Below are 25,174 nucleotides of genomic sequence, written 5' to 3' on the forward strand. Positions count from 1 at the left end.
TTCAAAGCCAACTAAAATGTCAACTGAGAATCAAATTCATGACCTAAAACATATCTTGAATCCCGTTTTCTATGGTAACGTTCCTTGTGCTTATAGGATTCAACAATTGATACATACACATTAAAAACAATTCACCTATATAAAGTTGGTCGATCAATTCCTCATTTCTTTCTCCCGCCTCTACACATCGTAGAATATATTTGATCCGAAGGAGGTGAGGAACGAACACAGTAATTTGATTGTTGGGATCTCGGTCGGCCTGTATCAGCAATTATCTATAAAAAAATTCCCTATCTCCCCCATGAAGGAAAGTACAAAGGGAGTTGTTTCAAAGTTAAAAGAGCTCGTACATTCACTATATATCTGTAATTTCATACATAAAGAGGAAGATTAATTTTTTGGCAAAGAGGATTCAATATGACCATCCCCGGGCCAATGTGATTCCGCCACTGATTAGGCCCATGTACATCAATAGTTAAGAAGAACCAAATTGAATAAGACAAAAGAAATGAGTATATCCCTAACGACGTGAAAGAGGAAAGCCAATTCCATGGCGAGTTGTAGGGAATGCAACAAACAGCAATGTGCAAATTACGCCAACAGCCATAGGCAGAATTGCAAGAACCTCTTGAGTTTCTGGTGATGGAGAAGGATACAAACATTTGATCACATTTTGATCAAACGCCGCGACAGCACCAAAAACAAGTATAGATAACAAGGCATGAAACACATCCAAAAATCTCAACTTATATTTTGTTGCTTCCTCAGGAGGAATGATAATATTTGATCCATCAATAATCCATAAACCTCTGAATGTGGCCAATCCATAACGAACCTTTCCCCTTTCGTCGCGAAAACTGTCCGTAAAATTAAGGAAAAAACAAGAGATTGCACAAAAGGCTAAAAGGCCTAATGTCATAGAATGGCTAATTGAGGAATGACATTGGCCTTCATGTGTTATAACTGGTGATAAAATTTGGAATGCAAGAACAGAACCTGAGGGTAAAAGATTGGCTAAAATGGCTGTTTTCTTGAATGTTTTTCTAATGACCTTTTGTGCTGGTGTTTTCTTTGGTTTTTCAACAATTAGTTCATCTTCTAATAAGGGTATTTCCAATTGGTTTTCAGATGCTACAACATTTTCTGTTCCTAATTTGTTTGTGGCCTCCATCTATATGTGTGTTGAATCTTGTAAATTTTATTTTTAAGATTTTGGTTCAATGTATGAAGATCACTTTGGGGGATTAATTTGTAAGTATATATAACGGAATGTCGAAGGAAAAAGGGAAATTTAATATGCTAAAAACTCTCTAAGACAAAGATTTATGATATAGGGTTCTGGTTCATTCGTTATTTGAAGGATATGGGTTTTTAGTAAAAGGTTTAAAGGCCAGAATTAATTCACGCCTTCATTTGACGTAAAAGTTCACTTCCATCATTTAGAATGTTAACGACTTGGCTCACAAAGGTTTAAATAAGGAGTCTATTAAATTAGAGCAAGTAATGGCTGATATAACGTAATCTTGTTGTTTTAATTGAGTCAAACTTACCTTGATGATACAGAATACAAGAGTTGGCCAACTTGTTTCTTTCATCACACATTTAACCGCAAAATATTTATATTCACTAACTAATATACATAAAATATACACTAATTCTACATAAATTATATATCTGCCGATATTCTTTTCAGGTTGACAACTACAGTGTAAAAAATCCCTTTTTCTTTTTAACATCCCGAATAACGCCAATAATTTCTTTCAGGTGGACGGCTATACAATGTAAAAAATCCCTTCTTTTTCTTTTGAACGTCCCGAATAAATAAAAATATTGAGAATTTACCGAAAAAAGCATGGTTTGAGTTGCCAACAGGCTCTACTTGAGAGTTGAGACAATAATTAGGGAGGAAGAAACATATAATCGAAAAGTCAGACTAAACACATTTAGAACTGGAGATATGAAAGATAAGGCTTTAGGAAATAAAAACAGCTGATAAAGGATGAGATGGAAAGCAGGATTTCTCTTTATACCTTCAATTTTCATATTTATTCTCCAAGGAGCGACATTTAAAAGAAGTGTATGACCTGAAAAGGAGAATTCGAAGTTGAAAAGTAAAAATAGACTACGAGACCAAATTGCTATCTCCGTCGCCAAGTTAACCAAGAGGCTATCTCCAATTCCCTATCCAAGAATGGTCCCAACTATTAACAAGCTGAGGAAGAAAATGCAATGGTGAAATAGCAAACCGTTTTGCCATGGTCGCTTCCTGGTTACTTTCTTCCGGTTGTCTCCATGTTCAAGCCCTGAAGGTTGAGCAACAAATCATCAGAACTCAAGTACACTTTGTTTGCTGCATTTGAAATGGTATGTGCAATATCTCTTGCTGCTTCAATTTTCCTGAGCGTGATAAACGCTGGATTGTTGGCAATAGCTTGACCGATCAGCTGCGCGCTCTTAGCCTCACCCTGCAGGAAGGAATTCAAGCACCATTAATCATAGTATTCCATATAAAATGAAAAGCTGAAGAAGCAACTGAAGATTAGAAAGAGAGAAGGATAAGATTGGGAAGTATTATGACCTGAGCTCTAATAATAGCGCTTCGTTTATCCTGCTCAGCTTTTTCCACAATATACTTTGCTCTCTCAGCTTCTTGAGCAGCCACTTGCTTTGCTTCAATTGCAGCTGTAAACTCCTTTCCAAAAGTCAAGCTAGTTATGGACACATCATCTAGAGCAATGTTGAAGTTGGCTGCTCTTTCAGTTAAGATCTTCCGTATTTCTCTACTAACATTCTGCACATGTACACAAGTTTAAGCAAAGATGGTGAAGAACATTTAAAATTTCAATGAGTTTCTACGGCAGCCAAATAGAAAATTTGCAGCTATCCGATATCAATGTCCCCTACTTCAGAGAGGGAAGTGGAGCATAAATCCAATATCAGAACATTACTCACAATAGGTGTCGACACACCATACAGTACAGATGCAATATTACCAGTTACCACCTTTAGCGCAATAATTACTTCTACCAATAGCAACATCAACACACGAAGTAGGTATATTTCCTCTCCCACGTACCTCTCTCTGGGTGATGAGCTGGCTGGCATTGTACTGTGCAACCACAGCTTTCAAAGTTTCATGAATAATTGAAGGCAGGACCCGCTCATTATAGTTTTCACCAAGAGTTCGGTAAATAGTGGGCACTTGTCTGGTACAGGACGTGTGAGAACCCGAAGTCCAATTTTAACCTGAAAATAGTTGAGGAACAAGGTCAATTTTTACACCTGTCATTCTTATAGCACCTAAACTTTCTGCTCCAAGGATTTAAGGAAAACATCAGATAAACATCTTAATAAGTTTGTACATTTTTTAGGACATGTTATACTGTTCCTCCCAATCCCAAATCTTTTGGTTCTATTATCCTTGTTCTATCTGAGAATAGGAGTTGAGAGAAGAAAAAATCCTTCATAAGTTTGTACATTCTTTACCACATCTTATACTTTTCTCCTGTCAATCCCAAATCTTTTGGTTTCTCTTTCCTTTTAATATTTTGTAGTAGGGAGCAATGCAAGTATTGAAAGAAGAATTTACCATCTGAAGGTCGCGACTGCCTGAAGTGCTTTCAACTAGATGTGGACGTGCACGAACGTCATATATGACAGGCCTTTCAACCAAGGGAATCATGAAGTGTGTCCCCTCTGGATAAACCTATTAAATAAAATATTCAGCACACGTATAAAAAAATGCATAAGGCACGTCGAAAGTAGATGAAAATCAGGTCTAAAGGTCATAAACTAGGCTGTACACCATCAAAGAACCATATTGAAGATAAAAATTAATAAAGAGTTGACATTAACCTCAAAATATATTACTTGAATGTGTTTGAGGATTTAACATAATTTGATCACTTTTACACTTCAATCTACTTCAACCTCCTTTTATCCAGTCTCGGGACAGTTACACTATGCGAGCACACATGGTTAGAGGTTTACATATTTATACAGGCATCATGCATAAGCATGAGATTTAGAAAACATCTAGTCCTAAGAATTAATGTCGTCTTGAAAGACAAATTTTTAGATATTGGGATGAATGCATCCGAATAGAGAAAAAAATATATACAAGATACATATAGTCGACCCAACTAGTCTGAGATTGAGGTATAGTTGGTTGATTGATTGACTACTTGAATGTGCTTGGACATCACATTATCGAAGACATATGAACAACACATATTGATCTCTATCTTGAAAAAATGATAAAAGTATGTACATCGTGCCCGCTAAACTACGTCAACAAAAGAATCCATCAAGCATATCCAAAAGGACATATTAAAAAAGCAAAGCTATACTAGAAGAACTTCCTTAATTGTAGAAGACAGTAAATCCAGCTCTGATCTAACTACATTTCTTAAACATAGATAGAGTTTCAGAGATGACTGTCCGTGTATGCTAACCATCAAGTCAATCTAATATATGTACCCAAAAAAGGGTCCAAAAATTATCTTAGTCCATTAGGGAAAGGACAAGACATACCTTATCTTTAACACCAAGAATACGGTTGAAAACAATAGCACGATTCCCGCCGTCAACATTGTAGAGACTGTTAGCAACTCCATACACACCAAGACCAGCAACAACTCCCAACTTGATCAAAACAGAAGCAGCACCACCACCAGGCATCTTAGGAACCTTAACATTCTTGAGATCCATCTTGCTAATCCCTGAAAGTAAAGCCAATAATAGTCATCATTATAATCATTTAATAAAAGCCTGCTAATAGGGAAAAGGAGTGATCCATGAGCATCCTGAAGAACATATGCAAGTAAGCATACATCTCTTTTGATTAGTCAGCAGGCAATTTCGTCACAGAAAGCTCCAATGCAAAGGACTTGACAAAATTTACAGTTTCCATTCAGTAAATTATCTTTAAGATCTTTACTCCAAAGGTGTACAGAAAATCTAAATTTGCAAGGATACAATTTTAGTTTCATTATATGGCCATAAGAACAACTTGTATGCCACTTAATCTGTCTACCTTCTGACAGAATACGCTTAAGCTTATCAACAAATCCAATTGATTCAAATAAAAAGCAAGACCATTACAACAGTAAATTGTAGCAATGAGTCAATGACTACTTTTTTAACAATTGGATTGAGAAAATGTGTGGATGGCTTAATCTCATTTTTCACATTCAATTGTTTGTTTTTACTATTTTGTTGAAACTTATATGAAACACTCAAATACTTATCATGCACACTAAGATTCTAAATGGGTTAATGGAAATAATTCATACATTTATCTTAATAAAAAGTATAACGAATTGATACTTTTATATCTGAAGCCTTAGTTCAAGGAAATCTCTGAGGGTACATTACCTACTCAAAAGCAACAATACCACAATACATGATCATCCAATTAACAAATCACATTTTACACTAAATTTAAGCAAAATCCAGAGAGATTATTCATATATAAATGTACTGAATTGTCTAGAGAATATATATAACAGTGTCAAAGAAAAAAAGCAAACAGATAGCAGAAATCATATTATGAACTTTTTTAACACACAGAGGATTGGAGCCGAATTACCATTTAAGACATAAAATTAAAATGGGTCTGAATATAGCATAATGGATACAGATCATTATATTCACATAATAGGACTTAACACAAATGCTCAGTTATTATAGCAACTTAAATTTAAAAAAAAAAAAAAAGAACATAAACTTATTTAAAACCGAGAATCATACGAAAAAGAATATAAACTTATTAAGTTATTTTTTCGTAAATTTACTCACTGGAAAATCGAAATAAGAACTAAGAACACACCAAACTCCTGTAACTTTACAGTTCGTCACAATTGGTTTTCATAGAAAAAAAGCCTAGATAAAATACATAAAAGAATGTGTAGATTAAGAAAATGGAACTTACAACGGAAGAGTTTTACCTGAGCAGAATGCAGGGAAGGAAAGTTCTAGAAAGTATTTTTTTGACGAGAAGGAACTGAAATGGGGTTTAATGGAATCTTGGAGAAGGGGTTTATTAATAGTTTAGGGCTTACGGTTCATCTATTTTAGTTTTTGGGAAAATGATCAAATTTGCCCAAATACTATTGGAAATTGAGAAATTTTACTCTTTGTTAGATGTTTGATTTAATATTAACCTATTGTTAGGGGAAAAAAATATTTTTACCATTGACAGGTAACTAAACTTAATTTCAAGGTAATTTTAAATTACAAAAAAAAATTAAAAGGTGAATTTTGACTTTTTCGAAGAATAATAAACACGTGGATTCCAAACCATTCACTACAACAACCCAGTATAATCCCACAAGTGGGGTCTAGGGAGGGTAATATGTACGCAGACCTTACCCCTACCCCGAAGGGTAGAGAGGTTATTTCCAGGAGACCCTCGGCTCAAAAAAGCAATAGGAGCTAATATATTAGTACCATAAAAATGCATAATAAAAATAACAGCAATATATAAGAGATATGAAATACAGAATACGAAATACGAAATAGATGGCTGGTATAGTAAAACTAGAAGGTAAAGCCCTGCATCAATAGACGACCAATGACATTCTTAGTTTAACTCCTAACTAGCTAGTCTCACTCTATTGTGCTGTAGAAATATTCACAACTCTTTCCTAACCTACAACCTTAATGCTCGACCTCCATAATTCACTGTCAAGGGCCATGTCCTCAGTGATCCTAAGTCGCGCCATGTCCTGTCTGATCACCTCTCCCCAATACTTCTTAGGTCGTCCTCTACCTCTCCGCGTGCCCACTACAGCCAGTCGCTCACACCTCCTCACCGGTGCATCAGTGCTCCTCCTCTGAATGTGCCCGAACCATCTGAGTCTTACTTCCCGCATCTTGTCCTCCATGGGGGCCACACCCACCTTCTCTCGAATATCTTCATTCCTAATCTTATCCATCCTTGTATGCCCGCACATCCACCTCAACATCCTCATCTCTGCTACTTTCATCTTCTGGATGTGTGAGTTCTTTACCGGCCAACATTCAGTTCCATATAACATGGCAGGCCTAACCACTGCTCTATAAAACTTACCTTTTAGTAACGGTGGCACTTTCTTGTCACACAAGACTCCCGACGCTAACCTCCACTTCATCCACCCCACCCCTATACGGTGTGTGACATCCTCGTCAATCTCCCCGATCCCCTGAATAACCGATCCAAGGTACTTGAAACTACCTCTCTTGGGAATGACTTGAGAGTCAAGCCTCACTTCAACTCCCGCTTCCGTCGGCTCAACTCCAAATTTGCACTCGAGGTATTCCGTCTTCGTCCTACTCAACTTGAAACCTTTAGACTCAAGAGCATGTCTCCAAATCTCTAGCCTCTCGTTGACGCCGCCTCGTGTCTCGTCAATTAGAATAATGTCATCAGCAAATAGCATGCACCATGGCACCTCCCCTTGAATATGATGAGTCAGTGCATCCATCACCAGGGCAAATAGGAATGGGCTGAGCGCAGACCCTTGGTGCAACCCCGTAATAACTGGAAAGTGTTCAGAGTCGCCTCCTACTGTCCTAACCCGAGTCTTAGCTCCATCATACATGTCTTTAATCACCCTAATATAGTTACTCGGGACCCCTTTATCCTCTAAGCAGCTCCATAAGACCTTCCTAGGAACCTTATCGTACGCTTTCTCCAGATCAATAAACACCATGTGGAGATCCTTCTTCTTATCTCTGTACTGTTCCACCATCCTCCTAATAAGGTGGATAGCTTCTGTGGTAGATCGTCCCGGCATGAACCCGAACTGGTTGTCTGAAATAGACACCGTCCTTCGCACTCTCATTTCTACCACTCTCTCCCAAACTTTCATGGTATGACTTAGTAATTTGATGCCCCTATAGTTGTTACAGCTCTGGACATCACCTTTGTTCTTATACAACGGGACCATTGTACTCCACCTCCACTCTTCAGGCATTCTATTAGTCTTGAATATAACACTAAACAATGCAGTAAGCCATTCCAAGCCTGCTCTACCCACACACCTCCACAGTTCAACCGGAATTTCGTCTGGCCCGGTAGCTCTGCCCCTTCTCATCTTACGCATTGCCTCCATGACTTCATCAATCTCAATGTCCCTACAATTACTTAATTCATGGTGACTGTCGGCATTCCTCGATTCCCCAAGTATAATATCCTGATCCCCTTCTTCACTTAGAAGTTTATGAAAGTAGGTCTGCCACCTCCTCTTAATCTGGTCATCTCCCATCAAAACTTTGTCGTCATCATCTTTTATTCACCTCACTTGGTCCAGATCCCGAGTTGTCATCTCTCTCGCCTTAGCGAGTCGGAATAACTTCTTCTCCCCACCTTTGTTCCTTAGTTCCTCATATAGACGAGCAAAAGCTGTCGTCTTAGCCTCCGTCACTGCCATCTTCGCCTCCTTCCTAGCTACCTTATACCTTTGACTGTTCTTTCTCTTCTCCTCCTCGTCAGTGCTCCCTACTAACCGCAGGTAAGCCGCCTTCTTTGCTTCCAAACGATTCACTAAAAGTAAGAATACGGACAGAGAAAAAAAATATAATAAATGGTAAAATAGAACAATTTCAAATAATGCACAGGTACATTGAACTTTTTGTGTCAACTAATTTTTAATGAAGTATTTCAATTATATGTCACTTGAACCAACTCGAGTTTTTATGTAGTTATATATCTTGGGGATGTCGTTTATAATCTTTAGATTTACATGAGTTATTTTAGTGAAATTTTCATGAAGTACTATCTTTTAGTGGTAATTAGTTATCTATAGATACCATTTGTTATATTACGGATTGTAGATACATTTTCTGTTGTTATAAGATATATTAGATGTATTTAAGCTACTGTATTCATGAATACAGTAGCAAAAATAGGCGTGAATCAGGGAAGTCCAGCTAATCAGTTGTTGTATTCGAGTATATTCGACTGTATTCATGGCGTGAAACAGGGGATTGCAGCTAGACAGATTTTTGTATTCGAGTGTATTCGACTGTATTTATGGCGTGAAACATGGGATTACAGCTGAACAGATTATTGTATTCGACTGTATTCACGGCGTGAAATAGGGGATTACACCGTTTTTAGACGGAAAGTGAATCAATTAACATAATAGACTCCTAATATAACTGAACAAACTCAATTATAACACACAAAATTTGTATTTCCAATTATAAAAAAGATTCTCAACCGAAAAACACCCCAAAAATATAGCAATCTTCAGAGAAATTATATAATACATCTGAATACATAAATTATATTAATTAAAAAAAATATATGAAAATACATTCATGTAATATAGCGAGACAGTGAATACAATGAAGTACATAGAATACAGCGAGATACATTGAAATACAATGGAAAAAAAGACAATGAATACAATGAAATACATCGAGATACATTGAAATATATTAGCAGAAAATTCAAGTTGCTTAGCCGGGAAAGGAGGGAGTCAAGAAGTGATATTACCAAAAGGGGTTTCTTCATCATCAAACCCATCTTCGAAATTCAGCGAATAACTCAACGGATCATAACGGAACTGATAAGTAGAGGAGCAGTGTTGTCACTTGTGCCGGTTAGATCCAAAGCTGAAAATAGTAAAAACCTTGTCTTTTAAATTCGGGAGGTTATTGGGTTCCCAAATCAGCGCCGGATTCTCATCGGAGGATGACGGCGGAGGCGGAGGAGAAGGATGGCGGTGAGGAAAGCAACAGGAGAAGCAAAAGGAGTTCTTCAACTTTTGCTTCGGAGATGGAGCTGAATTGGGTATAGAAAAAAGATGATTTTCGTCCATTGGAGTTTGAGATTTGGGAGTAAAAAATGGAGGAGATATTGAGGGGTTTTACACATTAGAGAAATAGAAAACGACGGATATTCTAATACATGAGAGAGAAAAATAATGCTGGCGTATTTTATGGCTTAAGAGTAGGAAATGACCATAAATAGATATTTGGCTATAAAAATCAAAAGGTTGCTATGGAATATAATTTTTTAAAAGGATATTTATTTAAAATAAATAAGGTATCAACCTTTGCTATAAGAGGTATAAATTCCGTTATTTTAGTCTCAAATCCAAGGGGCTAGGAAACTTACCATTGGTCATATGACATGACTCATATCACATTTGTTTTACATGACCTACCTAATGCACAAAAAATTATCCAGAAAAGAAGAAGAATAAAAAGAAGAAGAAGAAGAAGAAGAAGAAGAAGAAAAAGAAGAAGAAGAAGAAGATCCCATGAGGTGCAAGCAATGCAAACTTGTTCAAAACATGTGAAAATGACATTGTATAACCGCTTTTAAAATAATAGCAAAAAAATGTATAGTATTTTTTTTGTATATATATACATTCTATATGTTATATACAAAAATTATATAAATTTTATACACTTTTTTGGCTACTGAATATAAATAGTTTTTAGACCGGGCTAGAAGTGATAATACCTCTCAAAACATAATAGCATGGGCTTGAATAACAGAGTTAGGACTTAGAAGGAGTTTAATTAATTTCATTTTATAGAGAAATTATACGGTGCAAATAAAATCAAATAATTTTTCATAGAGATTTTTACCTTCTTTATCATTTGACCCAAACTTACAATCAAAATAGGCTCATATTTTCAGATTTAAATCTATTTGGTCCATTTTGTATATAATTTCAAACACTCTTTCACCTATTAACAGAGAATTAACTGCTACTCATTTTCTCTTCTTGTGAGCTATTAGTTAGTCTGTTAGTCAGTTTTGTTAGTTAGCAGATGAGTTAGTCGGTTATAACTATGGGGCCTAGTAGTTGGTTAAGTTAGTACGGAATTGATTTGTATATAAGTTTGTAATCATTCATTTATAGAGAATAGAATTCATTTTTCTCTTCTGCAATTCCTCTATTCTCTCTCTAGTTTATCTCTTTCATTCTCAAACCTAATCACAAATTGCTTGGATGAATCTGGAAATTAAACTCAGCTTCACCAAGCCAACACAGTATCAGAGCATGAAGTGCTGTAATTCTGCAAATTTTGTTCAATTTGGTTGAAATTTCATCGTCGTCTTCCTCGCGAAGCTGTGACTGACGATCGTCAATGGCGGCCGAAAAAATTGATTCACACGCATCTTTTGTTTGTTCATCCCTCAGACACTCTTAGTTCGATTCTAATTCCTGTAAAGCTTACAGGTTCAGAAAATTACGGACTGTGGCGTCGTTCAAGGCGAATTGCATTGCAAGCTAAGAGAAAGCCAGGGTTTGTGCTTGGGACATGGAAAAAGGATTTGTTCCAATCTGAATTGCATGAGGACTGGGAAAGATGTAATGCAATCGTGTTTTCCTAGATCATGAACACTGTGTCTCCGGATCTACTTAGCGGCATTGTCTACGCATTTAATGCACATTTGGTATGGGAAGATTTGAGAGAGAGATTCGACAAAGTGAATCGTGTGAGGATATTTCAGTTGCACAGGGAAATTGCTACTATTTCGCAGGGAACAGATTCAGTCTCTGCATATTTCATTAGGTTGAAGGAATTGTGGGTTGAGTATGATGCAATGGTGCATGTTCCTAATTTGAAGGAGTGTGTTGAACACCTTTAACAGCAAATGCTAATGCAGCTTTTAAGTGGTCTCAGTGAGATATACGATCAAGCAAGGTGTCAAGTCTTAATGAAGACTGTGGAGCCAACATTGAATCAAGCTTATGCATTGATTATAAAAGATGAAAGTTAGAATTCTAGTGCACATCCAGTCTTGCCAAACAAAAGAGATCCAGTTGCTATGCAAACAGGTAGAGGGCAGATGACTGTGCAATATAACAGGGGACAATACAAAGGAAAGAAGCCATTTGTGAAATGTGATTACTGCAACAAACATGGGCACTCTAAGGAAAATTGCTACAAATTAGTTGGCTATCCAACTGATTTCAAAGACAAGAAACCATATGCAGCTAACATGACAACTGGTGGCTTGGAGAGTGACAAATCAACACGTCAGGATGATGGAAGAAGTAGCTGTGATGGATTAAAGGTAGGACCATACTTCCCTAAGGATCAATATAGACAGATTTTGAGCATGCTGAACAAGGAGACTCCAGAACATTAGGTAATGACAAGTATTGCAACCTTTTTAATGGCAAGCTTTACTTGTAAAAAATGGATTATTGATTCTGGAGCTACGCATCACATAACTGCTGAGTTAGATATGTTAAATACTAAGACTAAAGTAAACAAATGTGATAGTGATCAAGTACATTTGCCTACAGGATAGAACTCTAATATAACACATATTGGAGATATTGTTATATGTGATAAGTTGAAGCTGGACGATGTTTTATTTGTACCTGAGTTTAAGTTCAACCTAATCTCAGTGTCCAAACTAACTAGGCAGCTGTGTTATTCAGTGAATTTCTTTCCCGACTTCTACTTATTTCAGGATCTCTACAATGGCAAGGTGAAAGGGATTGGTAGAGAAAGAGGTGGTCTATACATATTGAAAAAGAACTTCAAAGGAGACTTGGAAAAATTCATTAAAAGGAATAAGGAAATTTGCATCAACTACAACCACACAGAGTAATAAAGAAAATGGGGTCTTATGGCACAAAAGGCTAGACCATGCTTCAGTTAGTACTATAAAAAACTTGGATCTATTTCATAACAAATTTGTAGATGTAGTAGTTAATAATGATTGCCCTGTATGCCCACTAGCCAAGCAAAGTAGGCTAGTATTTCCTAGAAGTATGAGTAGTATTACAACAACAACAACATACCTAGTATTATCCACATAGTGGGGTTTGGAGAGGATAGTGTATACACAGACCTTACCCCTACCTTGTGAAGATAGAGAAACTGTTTCCAATAGACTGCGTTAAATACTTAAACTATCGAAATAAAAACTTGGCGACTTGGAAACGATTCTATAGGTCATTTTGAGTACTAATTTTCTATTTTGTGTTTTAAGACATTTCATAGTTCAATGATAATTTATAACTTGCGTGCGTGGTCCGTGTCAGTTTCTGGAAAGTTTAAATATAAATTTATAAAGAAAATATGATTTTTGATTTTGAAAGTGGCTAAAGTTGACCACGGTCAATATTTTTGGTAAACGACCTCGGGCCGGTATTTTAAGGATTCTAATAGGTTTTATGATGATTTTGGACTTGTATACGTGTTTGGTTGGGGTCCCAGGTGACCCGAGGTTGTTTCAACACTTTATGTAGAAAGTATGAAATTTTTTAGTTTGAACTTTGAAAATCTTGTGTTTTGGTGAGTGATTTTTTATTTTAGATATTATTTTGATGATTTGAGCGTATGAGCGAGTTTTTATGATGTTAATATACTTGTATGAATATTCAGATTGGATCCCGAGGGGCTCGGGTGAGTTTTGGATAGATTGAAGACTATTACGCATTGTTGTTGTGTTTGCTAGTGTTTTTGTAGATCTCGCATTTGCCAGATAATGCTTGCATTTGCGATGCTGGAGGGGCTGGGCAACTTCATATTTGCGAAGTTATGTTCATTTTTGCTAGGGGGCGGCCTTCGTAATTGCGATGGTTTGGTCGCATTTGCGACTCGGGAGAATAGGGGACAACTTTACTTTTGCGAAGCCAATATTGCATTTGCGATAATCCCCTTTTCCGCATTTGCAATCATTATTTCACATTTGCCACATAAGAGGAGCTCAGGCATTGATCGAATTTGCGATCAGTGGTTTGCTTTTGTGAACATCGCAATTGCGATATCTGCAGCTGGGTAAAATATTGGAGTTTCAGAACTTAGCTCATTTTTCACCATTTTTGAGACCTAAACTCCATATAGGCAATTTTTGGAGAGCAATTTCTTCCCAACTTCATGGGTTAATAATCTTAACTTGTTTTTGTTCAATTTTATTACTTTTTAAAAATCAAATCTAAGATTCATAGAGTAGAAAATGGGGATTGAGTAGAAATTAGGAATTTCGTAAAATTGAGATTTAGACCTCAAATTGAGGTCCGATCTCGAAACAAATTAGATATTTGGACTCGGGAATAAATGGATAATCAAAAGTTGGTCGTAATTTTGGATTTTGACCACGTGGCCCCGGGTTGCCTTTTTGTTGACTTTTCCAATTAAGTTAAAGATCGAACCTTTTTGTACGAGGTAGTTTCTAAAGCTTGTTTTGATTTGTTTGAACAATATTTGACTAGATTCGAATGGTTTTGAGGCTTATTCTAAAGGAAAAGCCGTGTTGGATTGGGGATCTTATTGCCTAAAAAAGTAAGTGTCTTGGTTAATCTTGATTGAGGGAATTAGGGTGTAATTGAGTCTAGTTGCTACATGATCTATGTGTTACGGCGTATATACAAGGTGACGAGTAGAATTAGCCTTATTTGTGCCATGTTATTTTGTGTATTATGTCTTCCATACTTTAGATAAATTGTATAACTCGTTGATTTCTCATATTCGTGTTATTTCCTATGTTGAGCCTATTGAGATATTAGGTGTTGATATCGTTAAATTGTTGATTTAGTTGTTGGTGCAAAGGTGTAGGTAAATTCTCATATGACGAGTTATGTTCAAATATTATTCTTGATGTTGTTTATGCTTCCCACCTAGCTTGGTACTGTGTTATATGTGATGCTTGGTGAGGAAGAGTGAAATGTACGAAGAGTATTACTGTGCTTGTATGGAAGAGCGATTGTACATGAAGTGTGTTTTCGTGCTTTATTCGTATATCAACATTATTGCACAAATAGTATTTCCGTACGTGCTATTATATTATGTTGTAAGGATGAGCATAAAAGCACGAAGAATAATGTTGTACCGTTTATTGGTTTCATTAATCTTCACTTTGTTATTTTATATGTATATTGAATCGAGCAATTTAATTTTTCAAGCACAATTTCTCCTAGCCCTTTTAATTCCAATCTAGGGAGTGTCACGATCTAATTAGCTTGAAGCAGAATCTACTAAGACCTTGAAAGAATATAAAATCAAAGTTGTAAAAATTGATTCGATTAAGTTTAAATGGACTATTATTTTACTTATCTATCACTTTCATCTATGATTACCTCAAAATAAATCCTAAAATGTAGTACTATAAAGTAAGAATTATGTGATTAATGATTGGTAACAAGCTGATAACAAATGATTAAATTTTTGACTTACCTCAATAAGAAATAATAATTATTGAATTACATATTTTATATCTAACAGGAATAATTTTAGGGGCCTAATTATCTAGTCTAGAGTAAAAAAGAAGAAATAGAATAAACGACAATAAAAGAATAGGGAAAGAATCTTGATACGCAAGACTCCAAAGGAAACGCGGTATTAGTCCTATTCCCAATCAAATTGGGTATTAATTCGGCCTATATATTTAACTCTGTAAACATTAAACCCTATAATCCCAACAACTTTCATTCTACAACATGTCTCATACTGCTACTCCGTTGCAAACAAGAGATCAAGTGCCCAGACATATGGCTACAACAGCTCGAGTGAGTGTCAATTATAGTATCATGCCTCATTGTTCGTGGGTGCCGTCACCAGTTCCTCATAGTATTCTTGATAAACTTGATGCAGAGATAGAAAAAGAAGAGTTTGGGGTTGACATATCTGATCAGTATAGTGTTAATCATTATGTGTTTTCGGCGCCACAGTCTGATGATTATCTTGATGATGAAATTGAAGAAGAGGAGAAAGAGGAGTTTGGGGTTGACATATATGATAATCTTGTTAAAGAAATAGAAGAAGAGGAAGTTGGGGTTGACATATCTGAGTATCATAGCGTCACTCATTATGCGTTTCCGGTGCCACAATCTGATGATAGTCTTGATGATGAAATTGAAGAAGAGGAAGTTGGGGTTGACATATATGATAATCTTGTTAAAGAAATAGAAAAAGAGGAGTTTGGGGTTGACATATCTGAGTATTTAGAAACGAGAACATATTATGGTCCAATGTGTGATGATGAGGAAAAAGATGCTTGTTTCATCTGTGCATATGAATATGAAGATGAAGATATGATCGGCACACTTCACTGTGGCCATGACTTTCATGCAGATTGCGCCAAAAAGTGGCTATTGACGAGGAACAATGCATGTCCGGTTTGTAGCGATCCAGTTTTGCCCATTCAGTGATAGCGATCTAGTTTGCTCCTGTACCAAATTGATGAATGTATACTTTAAAAATTCTCATAAATATTATTAAGAAATATGTTTAAGTTATTAAATAGAATTTTAATGAAAAAATATAAATTCCTAAAGTGATGAATATTAATTCCATTTAACTAACTCAATAAAAAAAAATCAATTCCACATAAATCCTCAAAAAATTCCGCATAAGTCCTCAAAAATTACCTTGTTGTGATTTGTCAAATATCAAAAAATTTAATCTTTTTATCTTTTCGAGATTTGGGAATAAATAAGTTGGTCGTATGGTTCCTAGGAAAAATTGATAAGTTATAATATAAATTTTAAAAATAATTAATATTGAGTTAATATTTTACGAAAAATAACATGAACACGAATGCTCAAGTACCAGTGATTTTCTCAATGCCACCACTCTAACTTGTGCTAGAAGTACATGTACAGAGGGACTCAATTTTTTATAAATTGATGTATATACAATAGTCCAAATATTTAAGTTGGAACAAAAGTGCACATCCAATAGAACTTTAAAATTCTTTATCAAATTCATGAGATATTTACCTTCCTAATTTGTATGTGTAGTTACAAAAAAAAATGATACAAACGAATCGTTTGTTATTTACTTAGTTGATTTTAATATCCTAAAAATTAAGATTTTACATAGTGATTTAAATAAGAAAAGCTTTAATAAGAAAAGTTTTAGTTGAGTTCAAACTCTACATATTAGGAAAATAATAAAATAACTATTTCTATATATTAGAAAAATAACTTAAATTACTATTTTGTCCAATGTAAAATTTATTTTAAAAGGGTAAAAAAAGCGAACGACATTTCGCTAAGGGCCTTCGTGCTTTTAATATAGTATAGATATAGATATATAATAAATAGATATAGATAGATTAGTTTTATTTTTGTATTACTCATAGTAGGTTTAGACATGGGACTAAGAAGAAACCCTCCCTAGCAGGTAGGCTTCTTAATTCCATTAAGCCAAGTATTAGCAGGTTTTATTTGTTTTTTAGCTTCATTAGAGAAGACCGCAGACTGGGTTGTGCTCTAGCTAAAAACAATTGTAATTATCTTGGTGATTAATAAAATAATTTAGTTACCTTTTTTTCTTTTTTCTTTTGCGTCTTTCCCCTGTTCGTTCCTAGTGTTGTAGGTGCTTTTTTCCCATGTAATCTGTTTATACATTTGCTTATAACACAAATGCAGTGGTGTGCATACTAATATGTTTATGTATCTATAGACTATAACACAATTTCATGGTTCAAACTGGTATTTATGATTTTCTTGAGCAACCCTAATTTAAAGAAGCTAATATGTTCGCAACAAGGAAGGTAAACTTTTAAGGTCACAGTCTTAAATCTTACTTTAATTGTATGTTTTGACTCACTACCAAAATATTGTCCAAGTGTAACAAAGTTTTAGTCTTTACAACGGCACCTTTAGTCATATTCAATCTCAAAAGTCACTTAAGCCTTTAAAGCTAGTCAAAATAATTGTCACTGACTTAGATCGTACTTTAATTTCAATAAACATTTTAGCTTGTCAAACTTTCTCATTCACAGGGATAAAAGTTGTAACTTTGAAATTGATATATAAAACAAGAAAATTCAGTCCATTCCTGATTCCTGTGTCACTATACTTACAAGAAATATGAAGTTCCGTATTAATTAAAAGACTTAGACATACGCTTTCCTAACATGATCATAAAATAAGATAATAAATATTTTATTAATCAACAAGTTGCTGCCATTCATATAATGCGTTAAAAACTTAAAATATCGAAATAAAAACTTGGCGACTTGGAAAGGAGTTTACATCACTCCTAATCTCACCATACAAGAATATTATAAATTTTGATGATAAAAAAGATCATATCATATTATACTAAAAATAGAAACCCTCTAAAGTTAAAGTTATCATGCTATACTAAAGTAGAGAAAGCCTCTAAAATTAAACGGCTATTTTGTCCCTTCTTTTAAATCCTACTTATATATAACATTTTTGTACGAAAAAGTAAAATTATCTTCTAACAAGTGATCAACAAATTTATACTACAATTAACCAGGTAAATGAAAAGACATTTGCAGGAAGACAACTACAATAAACAGAGTAAGTGATAATTAAGTTGTATTGATACAGTTGATAAAGCTATATTACTGTAGCATTTCAATTTCTTCGAATTACTTTCCTTTTCTTTCCACCAAACTATTATAATAGAAATAATCTCTTTTCTCTATAAAAACATTTTTCATGGAGGTAGTCAGTGGTGAAAACCCACCCTGTTTTCTTTGGAAGAATTCGGAAACTTTAAATATAGCTATGGAGCAGATATATTATGAAGAAAGAGTAACGTTGCAGATATCTAGAGAAGATGAAAATACTTGTTTCCTTCTTTGTTGCACTATTCTTAACTACAAATGTCATAGTAACGATCCGGTCGATCGTCTTGAGTATTTTAGCCCCAATTTCCCTATTTGATACTTTTTATATGTGTATTTATGATTATGTGACTTGTGCGGTAGATTTGAGACAATTACTGCCTTGGTTGGAGGCTTGAGTTGAAAGAGTTGACCGGAGTTTGATTTTTATCTAGACGACTCCGGAACAGTGTTTTGATGGTTTCAATAGTTTCATATGGTGGTTTTGGACTTAGGCGTATGTCCGAATTTAGATTTTGAAGTCTGTAGGTTGATTTGATGTTTTTTTTTGGTAAAAGTTAGAAAATAGGTTGATAGGTTTGAGCGAGGGTTGACTTTATTGATATCTGGCTCGGATTGTGGTTTCGAGAATTGGTATAGGTCCGTGGTATCATTTGGAACTTGCATGAAAAATTTGAGGTCATTCGGAGTTGATTTGATATGGTTCGACATGAGTTTTGAATTTTGAAAATTCATTAGTTTCTTTAGGCTTGAATTTGAGTGTGATTCATAGTTTTGATGTTATTTTGGGTGATTTGAGGTTTCACGTAGGTTTGTATGTGTTTTAGGACTAGTTAATATGTTTGGATGGGCCTGGGAACCCCGAGTGTGTTTCAGATGGAGTTCAGACCATTTTTGGACTTGGTGGTGTTGCTCAAGTTTTGGCTTTTGGTGTTTTCCCATTTGCAGTGGGTTTTGCCGCAGGTGCGCAAGCAGAGCATGGCAGGGGAAGTCCACAGAAGCAGCATAGGTGCGCAGATGGCACGCGCAGGAGCGAAAGGAGCCCGCAGATGCGGACTCGCAGATGCGAAGGTTGCTCTGCAAAAGAAGATGGACGAAGAATTAATGAATTCAGCATCTGCGATGAATTTCTGTAGATGCGGCGTAGCAGGTGCGACTAAGTGAGCCACATGCGTGATTTTGCTGGCAGGCTTTTATAATCGAAAGGGTTAGGTTATTTTGCATTATTTGGTGTTTAGGAACTCGGTCTAAGACGATTTTTAAAGACTTTTTGCTACAATTGAAGAGGTAAGTGAAGTATATTCAATTTCATAATTAAGAAATTTATTTAAAAAAGTCATGGTGTAGCGCCCTTATTGTTTCTGTACACATCGCAAATTACGCCACATGAAATGTACTTGTGATTCACAATATTTTTATTTTAATTATTTGAAGTTGTTGTCAAGTCACGGGAACACGTACTCAAATTGGGGTTTATATATCGTGACCATGTCATATGAACCGTACCCATAGTCACAATGATTTATTAGTCGCGCCTTAAAGAAAAACTACCATAGTTTATAAGTTGTTTATTTTCGTAAATTGATCGTTGAGGGTCGTACACTATGGAAAGGACTTGTTGGAATCAAAATCTGATTCATTCACAATGACTAAAGAACTTGGTACCAATTAATTCCAGTCAAGAGTTTCATGATGATTACCTCGCTGGGTCACTGTTGGAAAAGTGACATTTACACCCTGAAGTTGGATTGATTTTAAGGTGTTGATTAGGGGTACATAGGTTGGGTTGGTTCGGATTTTATAATTATCAAACCAAACCAATTGTGTCGGATTATTAAATTTAAAGACCAAACCAAACCAATAAAACTCAGGTTTTTCACTCTCGGTTTTTCTCGGATTTTCAGGTTATTCGGATTTTTTCCTGGTAAAATCGTCATAGAAAAAACATATAAATTGTGCTCAAAATATTTCTTTAATCCTAATAAGATATAATTATATAAAGTATTTTCCAAGAAAATAATACAAAATGTGAGATGTGTCATGGCATTATCTTAAAATATTCAACAATAAAGACAATAAAATTATGTAATATAAATATTGCTAATTAAAAAGCCATAATAAAAATAAACATAATCTAAAAGTACGAAGTCATGCTAAAATAAGTAGACTAATAAGAGAGTATTAATTATATGACTAAATGCTAAAGAAAAATAAAAATAGGTTATGCATTTTTATCTAAATTATTGCAAAACAAAAAAATAGATATTCAATACATTCCAGTTCATAGTATTGAATTGAATGTCTTTTGTTAGCATTAGTATTGATTTAATTCTGGTTTGAGCTTTTGTTAGCATTATTTAATTTACTAATGTTAATGGCTATAAAACTTATTGGAACATTCAAAAGTTCTAAGTCCAACCTTGAAATAATACCTTAAAAGATAAAATTATGAATTTTTTTAAGAAATAGTTATAAATTACATCACAATAAGTATATTTATATATTAACAATAAACAATAAGTATATTTATTTATTAAATATATCTAAAAAATGTCGGGTTGTTTGGTTTGGTTTCGGTTTGACTTTCTTTAGTTAAAACCAAACTAAAACAATTATGGTCTTTTTTTTTCCAACACCAAACCAAATCAAACCAAATCATAATCGGGTTTTTTTTCTCGGTTTGACTCGGATTATGGGGTTGGTGCGATTTGTCGGTTTCTTTTGTACACCCCTAATGTTGATGTAGCCAAAGGTTCAGATCTTTAACTAACGTGATTATGTGGGCTAAGCTTTGATTCATACAACAATTAAATTGAGAAGAAAGGACGAGTCCAATCAGCCTTGCTTGTCCCCATCTGGGCCCCATCGAATTCACATTGAAGAGGCCTAAGGGTAAAAATTGCATGGGGCGCCCTATTTGGTCGCCCCCATTTAACCTATACCCATTTTTTTTAAAAGTTTTAACTTGTATCCTCTTTTTAAACAACTTCAACCCTCTTTCTCCTCCTCCTTCTCCTCCTCAAGTTGTAACACCTGTAAAGTGCAGCAATGGAGTCCTCTTGAAGCGACCACGTATCCTAACAACCAAAAAACTCAACTCCTATTTTCAGGAAAAAACCAGACATGCAACTAGCAATACTACAAGCAAAAGCAGTGGAACTCTAATTACTCTCAGCTGAGCTTAATTAAGTTAATCAAATAATGGCGAACAGAAGGGGTGGCAGAAGCCTAATGGGACCATTCTTAGTCATAAACTTGGTAGTTTATTTAATAGTACTAGGACTTGCTGGCCGGTCACTTGATAAATACATCGATGGCGAACAAAATCACCCTCGTATGTTAGCTACTTCTTCATAAAATAATATTGTGTTGAGCTCTGTTTGATTGTATAGTTTGTTTAATTTTGTCTGTTCAATGTGAATTATGTAACAGATTTAGGAGGGAATCTATCAACAAGTTTTATGTTAATGTTTGCATTGATTGATTGCTCTAGAGCTGAAGTTCACCAGTTACAAAACAAAAACTTCAGCTCTAGAGCTGAAGTTCGTTAGTTACAAAACAAAAACTTCAGTTTTAGAGCTGAAGTTCCCCAGTTACAAAAACAAAAACTTAAGCTCTAGAGCTGAAGTTCCCCAATTACAAACAAAAACTTCAGCTCTAGAGCTGAAGTTCGACAGTTACAAAACAAAAACTTCAGCTCCAGAGCTGAAGTTCGCTAGTTACAAAACAAAAACGTTCCCCAGTTACAAAAATAAAAATTCAGCTCTAGAGCTGAAGTTCGCCAGTTACAAAACAAAAACTTCAGCACACTTCAGTCCCATCTACTAGAATGCTGAAGTTTTGCGTGATTGACTTTGCTACTTCAGCCCCGTATGCTGAAGTTACGCAAAAAGATGGGCACGCTTATAATTTGTTTTGCAAAGCGGGCACAAATTAAAACGTAACCCAAAAAGCGGTATAGATGCAAATGCCCCGGCCCAAGGCTAGAGTTCATAAACTCACATTGACAAAGGCCCTATATACGTAGGCCTTATGTGCTTGCTAGGCCCAATATATTCAAACCAAACAATTACAGTGAACTAAAACTAATTGTGGGGTTTGATTATAAAACAAAATTATCAGAAGTCTGCTATGTTTATATAATAGTCACAATAGGATACAAATTCAAATGACAAAATTGATACAACAATCTCATATTATGCCAATAACCTCTTAACAATGTAAAAATAGCACGGGTTGGTCAGTTTTTTTGACTGGTCATTCAAAAATAGCCAGCGTTTGTCAAGTCATTAAAAATAACAACTATTTTGTTGCAACAGAGATTGGTCCAGCATAACATACTGGAGTTCGGTACACCTGTGTATGAACTTCCAGCATATTATGCTGGAACTCCAACACACGAAAAGTTCCAGCATAATATACTGGAGGTTCGAGCATTTATGTATGAACTTCCAGCATATTATACTGGATCGGTATACTTTGCTGGAACTCCAGTATATTATGCTGGAGTTATTGTACTTATGTTGGAACTCCATCATATTATGCTGGAGTTCCAGTATACTTATCCTGGAACTCTAGTATAATATGCTGGAGTTCAAGTATACTTATGCTGGAACTCTAGCATAATATATTGGCGTATTTTCCGGGTTTTAAACAGTGTTTTTGCTCAGATTTATCTTTACATGAAAAGTGGCTAAATTTCGATTACTTTTGAAAGCATGGCTATCTTTGAATGACCGCTTGTAAATCTGGCTATTTTTGAATTTCTCCCCTTAACAATTGCAGTCATTCTTGGGCTTTCTTTTACGTCCAGATCAGCAAAGTTTATCTCGATGTTCAATGCCTAATTCAAAATTCAATAGTTCTTCAATGGGACCTTTATGAGATGTTAAAATTATAGTGAAATATAATTGAAGAAATCTGCAGCAATTAGGCAAAAACCTCAAACACATTCAAGGCTGGAACAATTGATTAAGCCTGAAATGATCCAAGGATTAACAGAGTTTCTATTGTCAACAGGAAGTTAAATTGATTCATACAAAAATATTAGGTCTCAAATTACTCTATTGATTCATTCAAATTTACACAAAAGAACCTCAAGGCAAACAAAAATCACGACCTGAACAGATCCAAGAAAATTCAACATGAATTCAAGCATTTTCGTCATTTTGATGAAATATATTAGAGTGTATTATCTGTTTTGAATTCACATTGTAGTCTATCTAGAACTCTATTGTTGTAGCTTATCCATTGTAACAAAAAAAAAAGATTACTCTTCCTTTAGAATAGGTATTAGATAAGGATCTCAAAATTTTATATTTATCTTCAAAGATGTACAGAATCTATATAAACTAGAATAAGAATAGCAGAAGATGCATCTTCTCTTATTTTCTAAACTCTTTCTCATTCTTAATCTTTATATGGTATCAGATTTACCCATCGATCCTATGGCCACTTCTCAAAATTCCAGCAACCTGTTGTCCCTTGCAAAACAGACCAGTTCTTCCACCACTATTCAACTACCAAATCTTTCTCTCAAACTTGACCGAAACAACTATTGTCTTTGGAAAGAAAATACCTTGGCCATACTCAAAGCCTTTTCGCTTGATTCCTTTGTTCTCGGTTATAATCCTCCTCTAGAAACCATTACTGTCACCTCTACTTCAGTCATTACCGCTACAAATCCACCTTCTAATACATATTCCTCTCCTCCCCAAGCACAATCAGTAGTTACTTCTAACCCTGCCTACGAGGAATGGTGACGTAGCGATCTTCTTATTCTCGTTTGGCTTTGTCAAATCATTTCTGATCCTCTTCTTGGTCACCTAACTCGAGCCACATCTTCTTATGATGCTTGGACCAAAATTGAGCACATGTTTCAGTCACAGACACGCGCCCGACTTATGCAACTAAAATCCCAACTTCAAAACCTTCCTAAAGGCAATCTTTCCATCACAGAGTACTTTGAGAAGAAGCGTGCAATTGTCGGCTCTCTAGCCGAAAGCTTGTACTTTGTACAAGATGATGACTTCATCTCATTTGTTCTTAATGGCCTTGATTCTTCATTTAGCATTTTCAAGGCTGCATTCAATATGCGTGTGCAATGTCAAATATGTGGAAAAAATAATCATGATGCTCGTAACTGCTACAATCGTTCCAACAAAAAAGATTTTCCACCAACAAGGCAGCCACCGTCTCGGTCAACTCCTAAACAAGCACATCTTGCTTCTCCTTCAGCTATTGTTGATCCTGCTTGGTACTTCGATTCTGGTGCTACACATCATGTGACCTCCGACATGGCTAACCTCTCCTTACAAGTTGACTACACCGGCAATGATGGTTTGATGGTGGGCAATGGTATGAAACTTCCTATTTCACACATTGGCTCATCAATTTTGTCTACACTCACTCGACACATTTATCTTAACAATATTCTTCATGTCCAACAAATTTTCAATAATTTACTTAGTGTTTCTAAAATAACTCATGATAATAATGTCCATATGGACTTTCATCATTATGATTGTTATGTGAAGGATTTGTAGGGAAGGAAACTACTTCGAGGAACACTTTATGATGGCCTTTACCATCTTCAACTTTCATCACCTCATTCTCGATCTTCCCCACCTTCTGTCTTTCTTGGTGAACGCACATCTCTTGTTGGTTGGCACCGTCGACTGGCTCATCCAAATAAAGCTCTTCTTCGACGTCTTGCGTCTAACTTTAGTCTACCTATTTCTAATTTTGATTTTCCTAATGTTTGCGAACCATGTCAACTAGGAAAAAGTCGACGCTTACCCTTTTCCCATTCCCATGATTCTAGAAGTAGTCCCTTGCAATTAGTTTATTCCGATGTTTGGGGACCTTCCCCTGTTCCTT

The 25,174-nt window shown here is 35.4% G+C and overlaps 2 protein-coding genes and 1 pseudogene across 2 annotated transcripts; 1 reads left to right on the forward strand and 2 right to left on the reverse strand.

Annotated features, from left to right (window-relative positions):
- Positions 1-264: 264 nt before the first annotated feature.
- On the reverse strand, positions 265-1,214 carry LOC104233393 (protein DMP7-like). The gene has a single exon (XM_009786778.2). It carries the CDS (start codon positions 1,169-1,171, stop codon positions 521-523), a length of 651 nt encoding a protein of 216 aa, XP_009785080.1. The 5' UTR covers positions 1,172-1,214; the 3' UTR covers positions 265-520.
- Positions 1,215-1,896: 682 nt separating this feature from the next.
- On the reverse strand, positions 1,897-6,028 carry LOC104233392 (prohibitin-1, mitochondrial-like; annotated as a pseudogene).
- Positions 6,029-15,407: 9,379 nt separating this feature from the next.
- Positions 15,408-16,118, forward strand: LOC138870391 (uncharacterized). The gene has a single exon (XM_070148191.1). It carries the CDS (start codon positions 15,408-15,410, stop codon positions 16,116-16,118), a length of 711 nt encoding a protein of 236 aa, XP_070004292.1.
- The last annotated feature ends 9,056 nt before the right edge of the window (positions 16,119-25,174 follow it).

Source organism: Nicotiana sylvestris, chromosome 6, assembly GCF_000393655.2.
Source record: "Nicotiana sylvestris chromosome 6, ASM39365v2, whole genome shotgun sequence".
Lineage (NCBI taxonomy): Eukaryota > Viridiplantae > Streptophyta > Magnoliopsida > Solanales > Solanaceae > Nicotiana > Nicotiana sylvestris.